This window comes from Phasianus colchicus, chromosome 9 (genome assembly GCF_987193195.1).
Source record: "Phasianus colchicus chromosome 9, bPhaCol1.hap1.1, whole genome shotgun sequence".
Classification (NCBI taxonomy): domain Eukaryota; kingdom Metazoa; phylum Chordata; class Aves; order Galliformes; family Phasianidae; genus Phasianus; species Phasianus colchicus.
This window is the reverse complement of record NC_143444.1, coordinates 6,908,070-6,930,464: the sequence shown is the minus strand read 5'-3', so window position 1 is coordinate 6,930,464 and position 22,395 is coordinate 6,908,070. Positions and strand designations below refer to the sequence as shown.

Below are 22,395 nucleotides of genomic sequence, written 5' to 3'. Positions count from 1 at the left end.
CCCTTAGAGGGAAACCTTCCCTTCACACTTCCCTACTTTGAGGAATGCAGCCTGTAAATAAAAACAAAGGTTTAACAAAGCCGAGTGTTGCTATATGGCACCTATTACTTTATGGGGAACAATTCAGACCTGTTGCAATGCTGAACTCGGGCCCTCTTGCTTTCCAGTCATTCCCATTTGCTACAGAGGCACCGAATCCAGCCTGGCTTGGATGTGCAAGACAGAATTCTGCCTGGCACCGCATTCATAGCATCATAACCAAGATGTGGGCCAGGCATAAGCTGGGTGGGTAACGATGGAGAGGAGAAAAGCAAGGAGCAGAGCGCTGCTGTGAGGTGAGGTGTGGAGGCAGCTGCCCGGGGAGTTTCTGCTCCACTGAAATCCCTAATGAGATCTCGATGCAAAGGAACACTTCAAAGCCACTCACTGAAATCCCGCAATTAAATTGGAGCAGATCGTTCGAAACGAGCTTCAAATGATAGAAATTGGCCCCGAAGGCTCCTCGTAGGATTACCTTATTTAGATAATCAACAAAATAATAAGATCGGAGGAAAAGCGACAGGAGCAGTACGAATATCCTACTTAAAAAAAGCAACAGCACAGTTTAGCCTTCAGAAGTCATCTTTCTGCCTGCCTGAAACAATAGAACTCTGTTCCTTTGTGCTCTGAGATGGTTTATTTCAGCCACCACACCCAGTTCTGGGAAGGGCACCACGATAGCCGCTGATTTGTTTGCAAGATGGTGCAAGGTGAAGTCAAAGTTAACGACCCTATATCCTGTTTAATGCATTTAAAAAATTAAAACTCTCAGTAGTAAACGTGGGAGACAGAGCTGAAAAGCCAGTTACTTTGTGTCAGCAGCAGATTGAAAAGCAAAGTAACCCTGCCAGGATGGAGCACAGCAGCATGTGCTAAGGGCAAGGGGCAGCCACGGGCAGCAGCAGTGATGGGTGCAGCATCCAGGGTCACAGGCTGCATCCACACCGTGTTGGCAGACTACAGCTGATGTGGGACTTGGGCTCAGCAGGGAACAAGTCATGCTCAGATCTGCTTTACATAGCTCTTGGATGGCTGCTGGTCTGAATGTTCCCAGCTTATTTCCATCAGTGACCTAAAAATGATAGACAAATGACGCCGATGCGAGGCCAGATGAAATCCAAGCAAACCAGTTCATGTGCTGGAGAGGGAGGGTTAATTTTCCTTCTGGCTGTACATCACAAGGTACATAAGGTCCCTCACCCAGACCAAGGACCCAGAGAGGGCAAGCTGATAAGCTTTAAAGTCAGTTTTGTGCACGATCCCCACGCTGGCTGCTGGCTGGAACAATAAAAGGATCGCAGCCAAACGAGCATTACTTCCTCCAGACCGTCCTTTAAAAATTAAACTCCATAAAGATAACAGCAGTCCTGTTCAGAGCTAATTATAGCAGGAACGTTAAAGTGCCTAGAAGTGCTGAGAAGGAGCTGGTGGGAAAGGAAGGAAAGGGAGCTGAGGGCAAAGAAAACAACAACAAACAAACAGGGAATGGCAAACTTGTCCTGTGACTGTCCCCAGCCTTTGGGCAGTGGGTTGGAAGAAGGGCACTGAGAGTCCCAGAACTGGAGAACTGCACTGCAGCCCTACACACCAACAAGTTATACACATGTAGAAAAGCTCCTCTCCCTGCTTTCTGTCCTGCTGAGAGCAGCGAGGTGAGCACAGCCCTGCTCTTGGCTTCCCAAAGCCCACATGCACACCTAGAAGCTGTCCAGGTCTGAGCACATGTGCTAGGCTGCTTTATTTGGGTTGGAGCAAAGGCTGCTCCCTGCAGGGATGCTAGCAGGAGAAACAAGTAATTGTGAAGTGGGAGAGACCCCAAAGCCAGCAAGCCCCTATGGGGAGGGCTAAGGAGAAATCATGTGTTTCAGTGTAAGCTGGGCTTGCCTTCTCCAGTCTTATCATTTTGTTTCTAGCCCTGCAATTAAATGTTTAACTGCAACTGTGGCAGTGTACACACTAACAGCTTTTTCTTTCCATCCCTCTAAACATTGGCTGAGAGGCAGGTGATCCTAGGGCAAGTTGCCCATTTTGCTGGGAGTGGCCAATAGATGAATGGAGAGCAATGTTCACCACGGTCCTCACCCTGCTCTGCAGCTCCCTTCCCCTCAGCAGCACCAACTGTACTCACACCATGGCTTGGGAAACCAACCTCTGCATCCACAGAAAAGATACTGGAAAGCTGTACCACGCTAAGGTTGCATGCATGTTCATGCCAGATATGTAGGAGGATGATTTCTCCCTCAATGTTTGTAAAATCATCGTGTCAAACTGGAAAATAAAGTTTCATCACCCGTGAAATCAGCACAAGTATCAGAGACTCTTAATCTCTTCCAAGCTGAAGCGACGTTCAGCTCCCTGCTAACCAGGTCAAAAGAGCAGCAGGTTTGCTCCATGGAATATGCCTAATCAAATGGCACAGCACTCAAATACACGTGTGCACAACAGCAGAAATCACATTATCATTCCTTCTGCCCTTGCCCAAGAGGAAAAAAAAAATAATATCTTGAGAAAGGTGGGTAAAAAGGAGTTGGGATAAGCACTTGATCACAAAAGAAAGCTCAGAACTGAAACACACACTGAAAAAAACTAGTTTATCACCACGTCCTTCAGAGAGCTGGGGCAGTGCTCGCGCTCCTCAGAGCCCGTGTAAGTCAACATATTATTCTCCGTGCTCTGCCTCACATAGCAGGTGCAGGCAGGATCGCTGCTTACAGCCCAGATAAAGTGCAGTTTATCTTTGCAAACACTAATATTCATCAATTCCTCCTGCAGATAAAGCAATAAATGTTTGCTCCCCCAGATGGAGGGAGCATTATTTAAACCGCGGTAGTATTCTAGTAAATCCCGGACAGATGGACCAGGATTCAGGGACAAGTGAAGTTGCTGTGTTTATGATAAGGGAATTAGAATGACAGAAAGCCTCTTGCTGGGAAATGTGGGATCTGGTGGATTTGCATTTGCTTCATAAAGAACGCTCTACAAACACACTATTCAAGGTCACTGAGCCAGAACGGTGCAGAGGCCCACCTGTACCATGCAGCCAGGGCCATTGAAGCTTCTCCATCTCTTCTGGTTGAAATAGTGTCCAAATGAAGACAGGACTAAAGCACATTCAATTTATTTCTAACTTAGCTACATGTTACTGAAGATGAACTTACTTATTTGTAGCCAGCAAAGAAAGAGTCCAAGGCGTTTACACAAAAGTAGACCAGCAGCCCTGTGACCAAGGAAGCCACATTCATCCACTTCAGCAAATGTTGACTGAGCCATTACTCAGGCACAGCTTCAGATAAGGCACTGGGACTGCCTGCAGTGCTGGCAACAAGCTGCTGGGGTCCCTGCACTCAGCTTCATTGAGATTACTGCAGGTAATGCACCGGAGCAGAAAAAGAACAGAGAAAAGAGCAAGTTAGCACATACAGTTAGGTCAGCAAGTAGATGCACACAGGCTGTGTTAACGAGACCTCACAGAACTGGCATTTTTCTAATGATTCTGTTTTTTTCTTGTTTTTTTGTTTTTTTTCCAAAGGATGCTATCTGATCAGATTAACAAGTCCGTAGGGCAAAAAAAAAAATGAAGACAAAGAGAAACCAATCCTACATATATTAACTCAGGCAGCTGCCAAAACTTATTTGGAATGTTTAACTGGACAAGCAGACTGTGCTAACATTTAACCAGAGCAGCCAAGTTTATCGAACAGAATCTGTGCTACTCCAGGCGTGCCGGCTGATCCCATCCATCTTCTTTACACCACACTGCTGATAGTTTGCTCTCTGACTATGCATCTCTAAGAGCAGATATTGGTGACTGTGTGCTCACTACACTTCTAACAAGGCATTTTATTTTCCCACCTGAGAAGAAGCTATGTGCAAGCTAACGAAGTAATTCCTTTCCACTGTGCCTATTTCTTGCTTCCCAGCTAAGCTGCAGCCTGCAGACCCAGCAGCACCAGCACTGCTGGAGGAAGGACTCAGCATGAACTGTTTTTTCATATCTGGATGCATTTGGAGCAGATGGGAAGGAGGATGAAATATTACAAGTTGCTTCTGTAAGGACAGAAAAAACACAGAATGAGGTGTGTGCATGGCTTAAAATAAGCAAAAACGTTGCTTCCTGGAGGTCACTTTCAAATCCAAGCAGCTTTTGCCTACATTGGCCACTGCTACTTCTCCTCTTCCAACAGGAAACGCAGCTCAAAAACACTGAGAGTATCAACAGCTCAGTATTTGAGATAGGAAAAAATAACTAAGTGGTATTCCAGAAAGTGGCTTTTTAAAGCACATTCCTCAGCTGCACACAGGGCACCCACTGGGGGCTGGGCTCGGCTGCAGCAGCCCTCCCCTGCACCAACCCCAGGGAGCAGGGCAAGCCCCACGGCCACAGGATTTCCCCTGAAGGCAGAGAGCAGCCAGCACCCAACACAACTGCCTAGAGACAGGTGTATTTCTAGGGTTGGAACTGAATTACCAGGTACTCACAGCATCCTCTTTTTCACTGCTCCTTCATACCAGGAAACTCCATGACACAAAGACTCTTTCAGATTGGTAGAAAATTGCCCTTAGAAGCACCCTTTTCTTAGGAAAGTTCGATATATTTATGCCTTCATTAGTTACATAAGACAAAATTGCTACTAAAATAAAATGACAAATAGCAACGCAAGTGTAACAAAACATTCAGGAACACAGGTAGTGGGCACGGTGGGGATGGGTTGATGATTGGATTAGATGATCTTAGTGGTCTTTTCCAACCTTAACGATCCCATGAAAACAACCTTCTAAACCAGCTTTGTTCCATCCACACCTCCTGGCTCTTGTTGGCATGGCACACCAGCAGTAATGGAGCTTTTTGTGCAATCTCTGCGTCTCCTATCGCTTTGCCTTCCCCAAACGTTTTTTAAAACAACACAAGGCTGCTTAACACACAAGTGCAAGAAGCATTTCATCTCTACAGTAAAGCTTAATTCTTCTGGCCTTATCAGTATTTTCATTAGAAGTGCTTTTAACTCCTATCTTCCATCTTTATTGCTCGTACCCATGTTGATGTTGAAACACTTTTAAAGAGTGTACCAGGTCACAAGCTGAAGGGCTGCTGTTTTTCTCTCTGAGCTTTGCAGAAGTTTCTTAGAACTCTGAAACAATTTCTTCCTGAAGCTGTTCCTCTTCACAGCAGACTGAAATTCCAAAGGCTCTTTGTTTACTTCCTCATTTGCACACAATCCTCCACCCTCCGTTTTTAAACTGGTTCAGTTCTGGGAATGCATAATTTCTTAACAAGCTGCTGCTGAAAAGCCTGAAGAGAGCAGAATCATTCTCACTGACGAGTTTCAGAAAAAATACCACAAAGAAATAGGAAAAAAAAAAGCAAAAAACACATCTAAATTTCATTGCCTAGCTTCGGTACTAATGGATGTAATCACTGAGAAAACGTCATACATTCTATCCATGATTACTATTAGTACTATTACCACAGAGGATTTGATAGAATGTTTGGACAATTATTCAACCCTTCTTCTGCAGTTGCCTTCCACGAGTACATTCAGCTATTGCACTTGCTGCACCTCAGCTTGTAAAATCATCCCCCAACCCCCCAACAGCAGGCAACAGAAGGGCAATGGAAGGATGGGGCTGGAAAAGAGACGAGAAGCACCAGTTGCACGTGCTACAGCTCATGATTAAGCCAGTGTTTTGCTGGGAGGCTTTGATTTGACTTCCAGCTTTCCCTCAGCCTTCACGCAGACAGCTTTCCAGAGCTCTCCTACTCGCTGCCCATTAGCTCAGGACAGCACACAGCATTACAAAGGCACCAGATGACAAAGATCCAAATCTACTGACGGGAAAGAAAATCAGGAAGCAGAGGTGTTGAAAGAGATGGAGTGATGATGAGATTGTTGTGAAAACAGAGCCAGTAACTAAGGCAGTCTTTGGATGCAAAGGACAGACTCCAGAGGATGCACACTAAGGCCGTGCCTGGACCACAGTGGTATTTTTGGTCACTTTTCTAGGAAACTGCTGACAAATGGTGAGAGTGCAGAACAGCAACAAGAGAAGAAGGAGCCGCATTATCAAATCCAGGCAGGGTGACAACCTGGAAATCCAGCAGCTGCTAGCAAGCTGCAGATAGTGCTGGGCTCTGCACAGCTCCCTAATCCCTACCAGTTCTGCAGTGTAAGTACCCTGCTCCTGATTTCTGGATTCCCCAAGCCTTCAGTTACAGCTCCTGGGCTCTGCTTCTTATCACAGGCCAACGTTAACCAGACCAAACAAACCATGTACAGAGCAAGCCTTGTTTTCCAAGGTGTTGGATGCTACCCACCAGTTGTTTCCCAGACTTCTGAAAGATTTAAACACAGCAAGATGAGATTTCTTTGCATTTCCTATCAAATAGAATAAGGAGTTAAAAAAAGAAGGGCTGGATATGCCCCAAGTGTCTTCTGGAAATATCCTGAAAGCTGGCTTAAATGCACCAAGAATAGCAGAGGCAGCACGGCCTGTGACATTGCATTGAGCTGGAAATACCTATAAGCATTCCTGGAAATAGATCTGCATAGATGCTGAGGATAAGGGCTGCCATGACAGCCTGGGTAGCTCACTGAAATATTCAGCTGCTGACAGAAGGGAAGGAAAGGATATTATTAAAATGTTTATTATGGTAATACATCAAAATTAATTTGAAAAAATCAGCTCCCACTACACAAGGCTTATAATGAGCTTATAGCCTAAACACTGATGCTTTGTCAGATTAGGCGTCTTTGCTTCCTTTGCATTTTTACAATGTAATGTAGCTACATGCTTTTTTCCTCCCTTTTCTTTAAAAGGCATCTCCTTTAATTTTCTGTTAGTGGGGACACGGGGCTAAGGAACAGAAGTGTCAGCCTTTCAAAGCCAACAGGATTTAGAAATGAACAGAGGGGAAAATATCCAGTTATCTGTTAACACTAGACAGTTTTTTCAAGCAAGTTAATGTCATTTTACAGCTCAGGGCTTGCTAACGTTGGGTTACAGAGATAACAGGATTTACATGATCACAACAATTTTTAAAATACCCCATCACTATTACTAATTTTTACTTGTCCTGCAGACAAGTCAAAGCAATTTTCTACCTGTCAAAGATGATAAATCTGTGTCTGGTGACACTGACAGGTGGATTTGTCAAATCCCCCTTGAAGTGCTTCGGTCGCTGCTTTCAGGCTGCAGCGTGCTCCCAAGCAGGGCACGGCCAGGATGAGGGAGAGCTCCTGAGGGCCCAGCTCTGCAGCACAGGACCCCAGTCCTATGCAAGGAAGGAGGATAAGCAGCAAGAAATTATTTTTAACCTTGCCATACAAAACATGAGCTACGTCCCAGGAAATGTAAGGCAACTCCCTACTCACGGCAATCCTGTTTCTCACAGGTCATCCAAGCTTCTTCCTGAGCTGTCTGGGAGCACATCCTCCCTTCTTCACATCACACCCAACACACAAGAAGCAGGAGAAAGGCTGCAGCACTTCTGGCTGCCAAAGGCTGAGCACATCCCCAGCAGCACAGCACAGCCCTACATAGCCGGGGTGAGGCAGAGCTGCCGGTCCTCACTGCACGCTGGTGGGGTGGGAACGATGGCAATCTGTGTTAGTGAACTTAGACATTTGGTATTAGTGTAATGCAGACACAATTGTAATAAAGTCATTTATTGGAGCTGTGAAGTGCAGCTGTTCTTCCCGTCTTGCCACCCACACTGTGCTGCAAGCGCCGAGGCTCAGACCGAGGGGTGAGGCAGGGAAGCCAAGTGGGAAAATGGAATAAATCACTTGGAAAACAGCTGGATGGTAAAAATGGTCAGCCCTTGGGCTGGAGAACTACTCTAGATCCTGCTGTTTTACATTACCATTAAATTGAATGTAATTGCCATCTGAGTAAGCAAGCTATATTTTAAAATAAAGACACATGTAAATTAATCTGCACTTATTTCCGAAGATAAGCTGTCACTGCTGCCAGAGAACCCAGAGCACAGTTGCTCCATGTTTTGACGAAGCAAAAAGACTTTGTCCCTGGAAGTCCTGGGATTCCTTAAGAAAAGTTCCTTGCTTATTAAGTAATTCCCTCTGTCATGAATAAGTTATGTATCGTCACACTCTAGAGAGACAATTGTGAACAGAACTGGAAAAAACTGCAATTTTCCATGTCACTTCTAATTCGGGATGCATTTGTACTATCAAGGGGGAGGGAAAAAAAGAAAAATGAGCGAAGCACAGAGCCAGCCAGCATCTCTTTCAATCCTAGAAACCAAAAGCATTCAGATTAGAACACAGTTTTGAAGAAGACAAAGGGGGAAAAATGCAGAGGAATAATACCAGCGATGGCTCAGAATATTAAGGCGATGCCAGATTGTCACAGCTCTGGAATCGGGTGCCGATAATTCATTACAGCTCCTGTTCAGCTTCCAAGCAACAAAACGTGTCTGCGTGTGTTGGAGAACAGATTTGCATTCGTTGGTTTCTATTCTCTGATGAAGAGTAACACTAAATAAATAAAAGGATAGAAATTAATAGCTTTCCCTCCCGGGTTTCACCTGCCTTACTGGATATTTCAAGCAGAGAAAAGGAATATCCTAAAATTAATCTGCAAACCACTAAAAGCTTTCACATGCCTCCACACAAGCACAAGTACCGAGTTCACCTCCAACACAAACAGCCCCTCCTTCAGCCCAGGCCCTGCTAACAAGAAATGTGCAGAAAGCTGCTCTGTCCAGCAGCCTACTGGGGAGCACAGCTTGACACTGCACCGCAGCTGGCATCCACTTCTTTTGCTGAATTCTTCATTTTCTGCCCAATCACATCCAGTTCATTTAACCTCAAAGTCTTAGAGAGGCTCAGCCCGATACCCTATGCTCAGCTTTTGAGGCAAAGACTCCAAAGCAGTTACTCTGGGCCACATTTTTGGCTACTGAAGCCCTCCCAGCACTCCACGTTTACCTCACATTGATACCATTGCATCACTTTTAAATAAAAGTAACACAAGGCAAGCAGAGTGGGAGAAGGAATATTACTGATAACAGTGGCTGCTACTCGTACCACTGGCGAGCAGCTCCAGCTGCTTTCAGTTCTTCATTCACCCTCTGCTGAGGGTTTTCCCAATGCAGTGGAGCGCTGCACACACGACACCAATGGAGCAAAAACAAATTCACCCCCAGATTATAAAAAAAGCTGGATGTCACCTCTGCTGAAATCCCCTCTCCCATTTGTATACACAACACTATTTTCCTTGTGGCTTTGGTTACAAGCAAGAACCGCACAGTCACAATCAAAAGCACAAACAAACAAACACGAGATCTAGCTGCAATCTGGATCCAAAGCTACTTAACCAAAAAGCCATTAAGATTCCAGGAGAAGGGCTGGTGTGGGTTTTTTTCTTCAGGGTCAGCCTGTGTTTACATCAACACAGCACCGAAGAGAAGCGTCGGGAGGATAAAAGCCTCAAGCCTTAGGAGGTGATGACTACAAACACAAAGCTATGTCCACTTGGTGAAATCACAGAAGTGAATTATTCTTTTCCAATGATATGTAATACTTTGAGGTATTAATTCCTTCATAAGACTTAGCTAAATGCTATGCAGCTGCTGAAAACTGCACATCTGCATTACATTAACTGGTTTTTAAGTGTCCCCAAGAATAAGCAAGCACATACTTCATGCCCCAGATAAAAAGCAAAGGGACCACTAATTGGAGAGAGAGATACAGCTAAGCCTAGAGCTGAATCACCACTGGTGGAAATTACAGGAAGAAACCACAGGGAAGAATGCAAAAGAAGAATATCCCAGAATGAGTAAAAGGAGCAGGAATTGGGATGTTCCTTCCCCAAGCTCTGCAAGTAATAAGCACATGACACATCACTGCCTCCTGAAAGGACAAGGGGCAAATGCAATGTCCTCACAGTCACACTTCACAGCAATGAGTAACAAGAGCTCCAAGGAAACACAGGCATTTCCTTCCCCAATTCTCCAAACACCCCCCTCAGGGATCTCAGAACCATCAGCAAGAGAGCTTAGGAAGGAAAGTACCTAAGAGTCACATCGTTGGTGTGACTGAAGGCTGCCCATTCAGTTGGGTTCATATTTCCACCTACCAGCACGAAAAACAGGTGAACAAATTTCAGATGTTTCTCATGGGAGACACTTCCTTTTGGAACAGAATGAAAAAGAAAAGAAGCAACCTTAAAGTGGTGAACACAAAGTAGGTCACAAAGAAGCCACATCAATGAAGTCTGGAAACAAAACAGGGAGGGATACCATGTCAGCTATGGAATTGAGTGGTTGTTATAAATGGACATCAAAAGTACAGCTAGATCACTTCAAGCAGTGAGCCATGAAACACAGTGGATGAAACACAAGCACACAGCATAGGATGCACCACAGCTTCTCCTTTAAGTCTCTTGCAAAGCTACTGTAGTTTTGTACATAACCCCAGGGGGTTTTGACTGAAACAGTAACCCTCCTGAACTCCACCAGCAACAGTGGATCTCAATCCAGCTCCACACCTCTCTCATAACAGTTTTAATTCAGCAGGCTTCCCAAAATCACCTTACAGCCAGCTGGGCACAAGGCAGATTCACAAATGGATTTGGTGCTTATATTCTACAACTGGATGCATGTGACAATCAAGGGATCTCACAACCCAAACAGCAGAGCCTCAGCTGATCCTACACAACTTGCTACCCACACTGCCATCGTGAGCACACAGAACACTGGGTGCTGTCAGTCATCCCTTCAATAACAACTTAGGCAAAAGTGCACATCTGTGTTAGCGTAACCTACAACCACAGGAAGCAGTTTCTCAGCAAAGAAGAAGTAGGTCAATTTTATTCTTGGCACTTGTTTGTAGGAACACCTACCTACTCATATGGGAAACTACCTTACCTCTCATCAGAGAGCCTTCTATGCATGGAGCTCATCTTGTTTCAAAACCATCCTGAGAACAGTCAGGTAACTGCAAGGAAAACACATCTCTTGATAGTAACACCTACTGCACTTCATGTTCTTCACAAAGACAGGGCTTACAGCAAGTAATAATGCAAAGTCAGAATATATGACTGAGGAGATAAGGATAATTCACAGCTGCTTAGAGGCTCACACATGTAAGTGTGAGCCAACTACACACAGGTGAGCTGACAACACACCAGTTTGGTGCTGATAGCCGTGCCATTTTTGCAGAGAGCTTTCCATTTTCACCCTATTCTGTTGTGCTGGGCTTTTTTTTTTTTTTTTCAAACACAGAACAAGCAATATACTGAGAGCATTTCTTCCCTGATTTAATGGTTACACAAGTGAGAAATGAGTTTGTGTTTCAGATGGCCGTGGCTCACACAGCTGGATGGGAACGGCTGCCTGCTGCAGTGCTTCTCCCAGCACAGGAGTCCCCAGCTCAGGGCACGTGAAAAACAACTGACATAAATATTTACAGCGAGACCATAAAAATCTTTGCTACCTTCCTATATGGGATATAAAACTCATTGCCTCCACAGAGTTTAGGCTGTTGGAGAAGGTCAGTGGACAAGGCCCCAGCTAATAGAGGAAGGATTAAGGAAGAAGCCCATGAAATCCAGTCAGTGAGGCAATTGCTCACACCATACCTCACCAGCATCCTACAGAAGCACTGTCAGAGAGCAAGGGAGAAGGGATCCTGTAAGTACATGCTATCTCAAAGATAAGTCTCCTCCAAGCAGGATTAAAAGCACGTTGAATTTTTACACCCTATCCTTTTGTCAGAGCTCTTTATTTCTGCTTTGGTGATACCACTCCATTTTCCCTGCTTTCCTCTCCATCAACTACTCACCATCGTGAGCAAAAAGATGGGAAACAATTCCAGAAAAGTACCACAAAGCAACAACTGCTCAGCACTATTTGATGAGGAAGCCTAATGCTCTCCCAGCCCTGTGCTTGGGTTGCAGCATGTGCTGTACAACCTGCAGCATAAATAAAACATCGTTCTCGGGAAGCTTTTTGTCTTCTCCTCTTGCAAAGCACCTGGGCTGCACACTGAGATGAAATACCAAACTAATATGGAAAACTAATCCACATGGCCCAGCTCCCCTCACAAAGCCAACAAAACAAAGATGTTCTGCTCAGCAGCACAGGATTTCAAATGCCATGGAAAGTATGGTAGAGCTTCAGGTGGTATCATCTTTGCTCTGTCGTTTTCCAGTCTCCATCTGTGATGCATTTTCCTCTACAATGAAGAGTTATCTTCTTGGAAATAATGATTTAGGCACACACCTGGCCCTGTACACAAACGGAGAGGAGTTAATCAGTACTGGCTGTCCAACGCCCTCCGTGCCAGCAACCCAGCCTGCTATCACTGCAATGAGATAAGTTTATTACATTTTGAAGGTCAACAAAACTTCACCTCTGTTGCTGCCAAAAAAGGGAGCGAGCAGACATAACCACCTGAATGGAAGCTTCCCTGGGGAGCTTCTTGCCCCGCTGACCTGCAGATCTGACAGCTAATGCAGTATTTGAGAGGATTATTAATAGCCACAGGAGAATCCAAGCAAAGTAGCAGGCTTAAAGGTATCCCAAATGCAAGGCACTGCAAGTCGAGCTATGCAAGCAAAGCACTGCAGAGGTCTCAGGAGATCTGACTTCTGATGCATGTCCTTAGGCAAGTTATCTGACCTACTTGTGCCCTGCTTCCTCACCTTCCTACATCTCAGCAGCTCTCTCAAGTAAAACCGCTGATGCTTCAGATGCACTCACATAGCAAGGCAACGAATGGCGTAAGTGTAACTGATTTAATTTTATTTAAACCCAACAGACTTGAGGATTGCTAATAAAACTGTCACCATTTACCACGACAAAATAGTGCACAAAACTGAAGAAACCATCATCATTTCACTCCTCTCACTTTGTTCCATTCACTTCAGTCTCCCTGGCCATGCTGTCCTAGGATGGGAAGCCCCTGCTCCAACACTGACAAGCACAGCATCTACAACTGAGCTTGTTGAGACTGCATTTGTGCACTAAGGACTCACTGTGTGAATTACCTCCTCTTATCACAAGCCAATCCACTGAGTCAATGGCAACTTAATTTGGAGATGCAATGCACTGATGCTCACCAGCCCTGAAATGCTCTGCTGGCAACCAGGGCCCCATCATGCAGCAGGAGAGACAGGGCAGTGCCCTTCCAGAGCTGCAATCCTCCAGCATTAAGCTTCCTCTTGAATGCTGCTCTGTTGTCTTTTGTTCCTCCGTGCCAAAAAAACCCTACAAGCAATCCAGACACAAAGCCTCTTCTCCCAAAGCCTGGATCCCAGCGGCAGGCATCCAGCATTTGACGCAGCAGCCTATGCAAAACATCGCTTCCTAATTCATTTCTCCTTGTCAGAAACTTCACACCACAATCTGAGTTGTCGTCTTCTTTTCCATTCTGGGCATCGTGCTCAAACTGCTACCCGGAGTACAGCAAGTTTCCAGAACTGATGCCACAGTATTGCTTTCTATGCTTTTTTCATGCCAATCACATTGGGAAAAGGAGCAATCTGAAGGGTTCTGCTGAATCCTTTGGACTATGAGAAGAAAGCCTACTGCTGGGAGGGACTTGGTGGTTGGACTCAGTGGTCTCCAAGGCCATTTCCAGCTTTTCTATCATTCTATAAAGCCTGACTTTTAATCTCTAAATTCTTCTCATCCCCCAGCAATACTGGTTCCCAGTCCTGCATCTCCTTGTGAGCACATGTCCAGGCACACAGCCCCCTGCCAGAACACTCTACTGTGTAGTTCTCCATCTCTCTGCAAACTCATTTGCCATCTTTGTAATTTCCTTTCTTCTCCAGTCCAGACTGCAGTGTCCAAAGGCAGGCAGCCTCCATCTGTAAAACACCACGCATGTCTACAATACAGCGCCGTGTAAATACAATGAATAACCTGAACAAAGAAGAAAACAGAGCATTTTCAATTAAACTGCTAATGTCCAAGAATGCAGACATGGCACTACAGGAAAGGAAAAGGTGCCTGCAAGTTTTAATCAAGCCAGAACCGAACAGAGAAGCATATGCATTCTTATGCAAATCCGCAGCAGACGCATTGCACATCTGCTGAAATGGGAGTCGTTTTCCCACAGTTTGCAGAATTAATGTGTTGAACTAAGTGGCTGCCTGTGCTGGCAGTGTAAGAGCTAAGTTTTAATGGGGCATTCCCAGCTGTAGGGAAAAAAAAAAAAAAAGCTTTAGATAATACAGAATCTAAATCCAGGACGTGGTTTTACATTTACTTAAGTGCAAAGACCTCCCTCCACCTCCAAGAGCTCATTACTTGCACTACTTCAACTTTATAATTAAAAATAATCCAGATTCTTGGAGAAGAGCCTTTCTACAGTTTTGTGACCTTTTGAAATCCCATTAAAGAGAATTAACAAACGTTATTCTCTCCTGATCATCTCTGTAATGGCTTTCTGAGATGAAGGGGGGGGTCAAAACACACAAAGGACTGTTAGAAGTTTACTAACCAAAACGCAGTCATTTTTCCCTTCCCTTGGTTATTTTCCTTGCAGACACAGATCTTACTTCCATGATTACTGTGAGTCTTTACAGAGGACTTTGAAAGAATTCAGATGAGGGTTTGACTCGGTGACCTTGGGGCTATGAAAGCATAAATGCCAGAAAAAATGCTGAAATCTCAGCTTTTTTTTTTTTTTTTCCCTCCTTCTTTTTAAATCTATAAATATCAGTTGAAAGGAACCCATGATCTCATAATAAGCCAATGGGTCATAGTTATGCTCCCGTTATCTTTCCCCTTTTTTTCCTATTGTTTAAAAATAGGAAACAGCACCACATTAAAATGTTCAGCCAGAGACAAATCGTGCGGCCGAAATCCAGGAGTCAGGAAGCTGGTGTTTTAAAATAATGTCATCCTCGTTTTCCCCAGCACACACCAGTATTGTTGATACTTCCAAATACTTCAGTGACTTTTAATAAGCGAGTAACCTAGGCAACATTTGGCACAATACAGGCAGCTGAAAGGGCCCAGCTAAAAACTCCTACCGAAATAGAAGAGCAAAAAGAAAAAAAAAATAACGACACCAAACATTTATGCACAAATTAAAGACAGTTTTCCTTAAAAAAGGGAGTGGGCAAACAGTTTGTTGCAAGCTAACAGTGCAGCAAAGCTGGGAGTAAGGAGAAAGCAGGCTACAGGCAGCCCTCAGCTGCCCTCCAAGTCACAGGCCAATGCAGGACACATTACAAAGGAGGTAGCAGAGGAGCTGACACATGGCAGTACTTGCAGACCACGTGCAGGAGTGCTTCAGTCACATCCTTGGACATCCCCCTTCTAGGGACGTGGTTAGTGGGCATGGTGGTGACAGCTGGATGGTTGGATTTGATGATCTTAGAGGTTTTCCTCAAACCTTAATGGCTCTGTGATGCTGGCTGGCAAGGGCAGGCAGTGCCTCTGCCCAAAGCATGCTTATCAGCTTTAACCTGCAGCAAGCACAGTTACTTAAACCCTTGCTTTTTTTTTATTACATTCTGTCTTTTAGAGCGGACAACCAACTGGAAAGGATTGTCATTTATCAGCTTAACAAGATGTAAAAAAGCTTCCACGTTATTTAATGTCTGTAACAACACACCACAGTGGTACACAAAGGCCACCGTAAGGTCAGATACCACGACAGTCCAAATGCACAGGAAACAGCACTTCCATCCCCAAAGCCTTACCTTCCCACTTCTGCACAACTTGCTGGGTGAGTTAAAAATAAGCCTATTGATCAGAAGGAAAAGCAGTGCTCAGAAGCACCGACCTCCTCCGCTTCCCAACAAGGCTGCCTACACAGACACTCCACAAGCTATAAACCGACTGTCAGCTTTCCTTGGCAGCAGCTTCTCATTCACACCTTCAGCTTATCCCACTTAATAAGTCCTCTGTAACAGTAAGAATCACACACACAAATGCAGCTTTATGCAGAACGCAGCCCAGCTATGCCACCTGAGCTCACCCCGAGGAGAAGAGCCCAGCAGAGTTTAACAGCTCGACCATCAGATTGTCCTACACGCGTTATGAACTTCTGTTTGATTGCCCACTTCAAACACATCCTCCCTACTTCCTCCTCATCAGGCAGACTTCTGAACAGAGCTCCTGGAGATGCATACTAAGGTCTGGAAGTTGGAAGCAGAGAGAAGACGTTGTGCATTTCAGGCAGCCTTGAGCATCTTCAGCAACTCCGGCAACACCGTCAAGAAAATGCCGCCACCTGGTGGGGTCTGCTTGGGTCGTGGGACAGGGTGCTGGGTTTGGGGGAGGACATCACCTCCAGAAGGCTCACCAGCCTCCACAGCTCAGCGTGAGCAGGGCTGGAAGGACAGGGACTGCTGACAGTGAGATGATGCTGGTTGTCACCAGCGCTCACCCAAAGAGGAATGACCTCAGCATTTTTAAGTATCACTGTAAGCAGTAGAAATTAATATATATACACATACATATATAGAAATACCAAGCTACCGACAAAGTCACAGTGAGCCAGGCTGTAAAGAAACAGAAAACTCTTGAGAACAGAGTCAGAGCCATTTACAAAACGGAGCAAGGTAGATGACAGATTGCTGGAACAGGTAACTTGTGGAAATGGGGTTTTTGGACTGAATTTCACACGATTAGAGATGCTTCTGGTCAGTGCTCGAGTTTCAGCTGTTTTTTTAATCTCCACATGACATTACGTGGATTACTGGAGCTTCAGCCCTGAGCACAAGCCTAGTATTTTGCAAGGGCCAATGCTTAAAAGCTCCAAACTCGAGTTTCAGGCAGCTGAGAGACGTTTCTGTCTGGTTATACCAGGTCTAGAGCTTTCATTTGGAGTTAAGCTCTGCCTGGAGGTCAATATCCAGACTTTGAGCATCTATGTGAAGAGCAGATCCTGCTGCTAGGAAGGGGGGTAAGCAGGGCTGCTGTGGCAACAAGGCACGTCCTCTAATGCTGCCAGTGGCTGGAGACAAGGTGGTGAAAACACCCACGTCTGATCTGCACTACGGTTTTGTACAGCCACTATCGTCTTTTAGCACCAGTGCTAAAATGGGAAGACATCTCCTAGCCCAGATAAGGCCACAGGTCAGTGCTGCCCGCTCCCAGGAAGAACATTAAAGAAGGAACAGTCTCTTGAACGTGCTGTTTTCTACTTATTTCTGCAACCCCTGCTTCAAAATCAATCACTTTGGTGCACGAGTGCCAGCAGCGAGCTTAGAGCCAGAAGCAGATCTGACAGCCACCATTGGAGAAGTTTACAACCTGTTTAGATGCAGACTGTAAGTTTGACAAAATCTGATTCTGCCCCCATCACATGCAACATTTAACACCAATGCTGCAACGCCAGCTTTATAATTCATTGTTACAAAATCCATGGGCGCTCAGTCAGCCGTACCAAGCAATATAATTGCTCTGTTTTCAGAGTTAGCACTGAGAAAGCTGTAAATCACTCATTCCTTCGTCTACCCCCAAACCAGTTCTAAAGAACAGAGAAAAAGACGTTCAGACTTTGACTTAAAACACTGGTGAAGACTTTCAAAAGTCACTCTTCCCTTCTACAGAGGAAAAAAGCATAGTATTAACCCATGCAAGACAATCTCTTCCCTCTCACCCACTCTGCACGTTCAGTCAGCCCGAAGGAAGCTGTTACTCAGAAGACATTGATAAGTATTTTACAGAAACATTTGTTGTGTGTCAAAACTAGTTCTTGGAAGTATCACCCAGTGACATTCACGTGATTTGTGCTTCGTAAGTAACTAAACCTCACAGTGAGAGGCAGATGTGCTGTTCCCACTCACTGTTCAAACACCCGGCCAGAGGAAGCTGCCTGTGTTACAAGCTCTGTCCGTCAGGAGGGAAACTGTGTTCTTGTGGTCTGATCACGTTCCTGCTAATTCACCCAACTGGGGCCTCCAGAAAACAGAATGGCAAAGCTACACTTTAACTACGGCAGCAGGAAATGCAAAAATAGCTGGACTGCGATTTAGATATCACAGTGAGGTCAGACAAGACCTCAGTGTCACTGTGAAATCACATCCCAGACATGGCAAAGTCCTGCTGTACTCACATCATGGTCATGCTGCTGGTGAGCCACAAAGGCCGGTAATGATGGTACTTTACTGCTCAGAGCTCTTCTCTCTGCTTACAGATGAAGTTTTACAGGCTCTGCAACAGGACCAGCTCCCCTCATGCCGATAATTGCTGCCTCAAACAGAGAGGAGTGGGATGGTACACTGCTGCAGAATAGACGCACAGAAACAAGAGGTCATTCCCAGATAGATACCAAACTCCCTTCCTCTAAAACGAGCTTTTCCATAGCTTCCCAGGCAATTACCTATGGAACAACTCCATAACGCAGCTGTCCACGTCTCACATGGAAAAGAAATGCAACGACATCAAAAGCTGCATTTCTTGCTATGCCAGAAAATGGCTCTCATCTTTTCACGTCAGATATTCCTTCTCTCCTCCGGCCATCCATGGTGAAATAATTAGTGTTAGCGTTCTCATTGTTTATCACACAATGCAGACAATGAGGCTGAGCTTTCTGCTCCTGTTTGCTTTAGCTGTGCTGCTGTGGTTCCTCCAACAACTGCGCGGGGCTTTACTTTTAATCCTATAAATAACACTTGTCACTCACAGGTTTGTAACCCACTTTTAGTTGCGCACAAACACAGCGCAATTTCAGTTCGATTCATTGCCTGCAAACTTATCCAGGAAAAAAAGGCGAGGAAGGAGGAAATACACACATCCTAGATAACCTGACTGCAGCTTCAAGGGGAGGAGGGAGGGAAGACACCGCCACATCAGATTCTATATGAGGGAAAGAGATAATGAGTTGTTTTTAAACACAGACTGAGAATAATTAGCTCCGGTCCTCGGGCTACGCGACGTATTTTACATGCTTGAAGTCTACCCTGATTCTTACAGCCTTAGAGTTGGTTGCTCCATCGCACGGCTGCCGTTCCGTTCATCCACACGTTGGTGTCAGCCCACAAACCTGTCACGGCGTGCCCTCACCACCAGCACCGCTCCTCAGCACGGCCGATTCTGAGCAAGCTGCTGCTTCAGCCACCCAGGCAGGACGCCGGGCAGCAGGCAGATAGGCCAGAGCCAGGCATCCTGATACGAGAAAGCACACTCTCACTTTACCTTATGGAAAGCGCTCCGTGCAAACAATTAACCCAAAGGCGCTCAGATTCTCCTGAGCCTTCCGACAGCAACAGAGAGGTGGTTTTATGTTGTGTGTTTTTTTTCTTTTTTTTTTGTACATTTTAGACTGTGAGCATCACAGCGCTCAGCTCCACGAGCCCAAGTCGGAAGCCACAAGTCGGACGCCGCTAAAAAATACCCCAAACTTCCATCAGGAAGGAAAGAGCGCAGAGCACCGGCGGGGAGCGGGGGGCGGCGGGCAGGGCTGCTGCGGGAGCGAGGGGAGGGGAACGCGGAACGGCCGAGCGGCACCGAAATCGCGAGCGAGGATCAGCCGGCGTCGGGAAAACTGAGCGAAAAGTTGGGCCCGTCGCGGCGGGGTCTGTCGCGACGATCCGCACCGCCCCCCGGCGCCCCTTACCGTAGACGCGGACCCAGCCCTGCTGCTGGCACACCGAGTCCAGCAGGACGCGGTCCAGCGCTCCGCCCGCCGCCTCCAGCTCGTCCGAGCCCAGCTCCGGCTCCGCCAGCGCCTCGGCCGCCCAGGCCGCCGGCTCGCCCGCCGCGGGGGCCGCCTCCATGGCGAGGAGCGGGGGACGACCGCCGCCGCCGCCGCCCGCGCTGCTCCCCGGCCGCGCCTCGCCTCAGCGCGGCTCCATCCCGCCCCTCGGCCGCCGCCGCCGCCGCCCGCCCCCTGCGTCAGCGCGACGGGAGGAGGCGGGGGCGGAGGCGGCCGCGCTCCGGCGCCGGGCGGGGAGCGGCGGGAGGACGGGTCGGCGCGAGGGGCGTCGCGCTTCGGGCCTGAGCTGGGCTGCGCGGAGCGGCGTGGGGCCGGGGCAATGGCGGCGGCTCGAGTGCTGCGTGCGGTGCTGGGCTCCTCGCTGCACTGGGGCTCTGGAGTGTGTTTGGAGGTGGGCGCGGAGCTGTGCGTTGGGGGGCGGCTGAGGGAACGGCACGGGGCAGCGCGGAGGAGCTGAGGGGAGACCTCGCTGCTCTGCAGCTCCTAAAGGGAGGCTGCGCTGAGGTGGGTCAGCTCTGCTCCCGGTAACGGCAATAGGATGGGACGTGGTGGCATCACGTTGTGCCTCCAAAAGAGCAGTGATACGGCGGCAGGAGGCCCGCCGAGGTGCTGGGTCACTGTCCCACGTTGTGAAAGCCGAGGGTGGATGTGGCTGCGGCTGAGGGGTGGTCAGAGCGGTCGCTGGCATCGTTGATGGTTGGACTTTCCAACCTTAATGATTCTGCTGCGTTTCAGATCATAGCACCAAAAAATGAGTTTTCAGGGAGGACGGGCAGGGATTCGGCTCGCACTGGGCTCCTTCCCCTGCCCTGCGCCCAGCACTGGTCGATACAACCAGGCAAGTTCGTCCAAGCACACAGATGCTGTGATTATCTCCACGGTGCGGAGATGATGTAGCAGTGCAACCATCTCCCCAAAACAACATGCTAAGACCGAAAGCTGAGCACAGGCTGCCTCTAACGGCTCCTCTCTGTCCACAACTTCTGCCTTCATATAAAGATACAAATATTTTTGCCTTTATTCTGACACTTAAACAAGCACTGTCCTTGGCACAGTCGTTACCCAGCCATAAAGCTGCTCCAAGCCAGACCCAGCTCTCCCACTTCCAGCCGTGCTGCTTGCTGTTGTGTTTCATTGTGAGCTACAATAAATAAGGGCATCCACACAGTGAGTTACTGCACCTTGGCTGAGAGCCGTGACCTCCCTCTGCTGGGGCTGTAACTCAGCTCTGCGGTGTGGCAGGATCGCCCACTCGAACCCAAAAGTTTGCCTTCTGTGCTGAGTGTCACATCTGCAGGACTCGCACAGTGGCAGTGAGCCGACTGGGTTTGAGTACCTCCTACTGGTGTAGTGGGATGCACAATGGAAGACATATAAACTGTCTCAATGGAGAAGTCCTGCCAGCCCTATGAAACTGATGAAACCTTATTGACTGAGAGCTTGGCCTGAATCTTGCCCTACAACTAGGTCGTTCTGTTTTCTGGACCGGGATGACCTGCAGGTTTTTTGTTGTAGGATGGGAAGATGCACCTTGCTGCCATTTCCAAACTGATTTTGACAATAAAGAAACCTTCCTCAAAATGTTGTTTGTGATCAGCAGAATCAGTGCAGCCTGGTTTTCCACCAGTTTACAACCCAAGGCAGAGTCCTTGGGATCCGGCAAAGGGTGGGCGCCTGTGGTGCAGAGCCTTGTTGGATCTCTCTGCTTTGCCTTGCCTCTGGTGTTCATTATTCCTACAGGAATTTAATTAGCTCTTGGACCCTTATCACTCTGTTTGAAACAGATCAGCAGGCTCAATGCTTACTGCAGTCGTAGGAGATGAAACACGGGACAGTGGGAGAGGGGACATCCTGTGAGTTTGGTGTTGTCAACCTCAATTTTCTGGGAAATAAGGGTTAAAACATATCCTGCTATCCAAGAAGAGTTAAACCAGGCAGGAGCCTGTTGAGGATTCATCCTTTTCTCCCAGTGACAGGCAAAGGATAATTTTTCCATGCATCTTGCAGCATGGCATAGCCCCTCACCTCCTGAGCTGTCGCATGCGGAGAGCCAGGACTCCCAATAACACTTCCTGGCTGCTTCCTGCCCCACACCATTCCCTGCATCGTGCTTCCCAAAGGCTTGGGAGCTGAGGGTGTGCAGGGCTGTTCTTTTTGCAGAGGACATCGGCACGGATTGCCATAATGACACCACAAAGCAGTATGGCAGCTAATTTCTCTGTCCTATGTTCTCTTTACCACTGCTCTTTCCCACTGCTGTTGATAATATACTCCCCAAGTTTGTCCTTCAGTGGCCATAATCCAATCAACTTGTTGAGGTTTTTCCTCTACCGCTCTCTGCAGCCCCCTCCTTTCCTTCAGCCTGCCCTGAGCCTGCATGGGCAGCTGCAGGGAAGTGGGGATGGAGCTGCTTGTGTTGCGAGGGAAGGATGTGGCTGTTGAGCTTCTGCCAAGAGAAGAATTGCAGAGTTTTTAAGAGTTGCCACACGGAGCTGGGATGACAATTTACACAGGATCAGCATGGGTCAGCAGTGACTGGTTCTCATCAAGTAGGGTCGGCCCACTCCCAGTGCAACCCAAAAGTGGACTCTCTGAAATTTTATGCTCCATTGGGAAACAAAATCCATTCTTCTGCCTTCATTTGTGGGTTTGGGGGCAACATAAGCAATAATAAATAGCAGAGATGACTAAAATAGGAAGGGTGACAGTA

The 22,395-nt window shown here is 47.0% G+C and overlaps 1 protein-coding gene across 5 annotated transcripts in view; it reads right to left on the bottom strand.

The window, feature by feature from the left end:
* Positions 1-19,754, bottom strand: part of RASAL2 (RAS protein activator like 2) — a 149,504-nt gene extending 129,750 nt beyond the window's left edge. For 3 of the 5 annotated variants that reach the window (XM_090145985.1, XM_031595566.2, XM_031595567.2), the window contains exon 1: positions 19,587-19,754. In XM_090145985.1, the coding sequence (XP_090002111.1) occupies positions 19,587-19,746 (160 nt within the window). In that variant the 5' untranslated portion in view covers positions 19,747-19,754. Of the gene's footprint in view, positions 1-7,409; positions 7,508-10,927; positions 11,060-19,586 lie in introns of those variants that run through there. The other 2 variants (XM_090145990.1, XM_090145988.1) reach the window with 2 other exon arrangements.
* Positions 19,755-22,395: the final 2,641 nt, after the last annotated feature.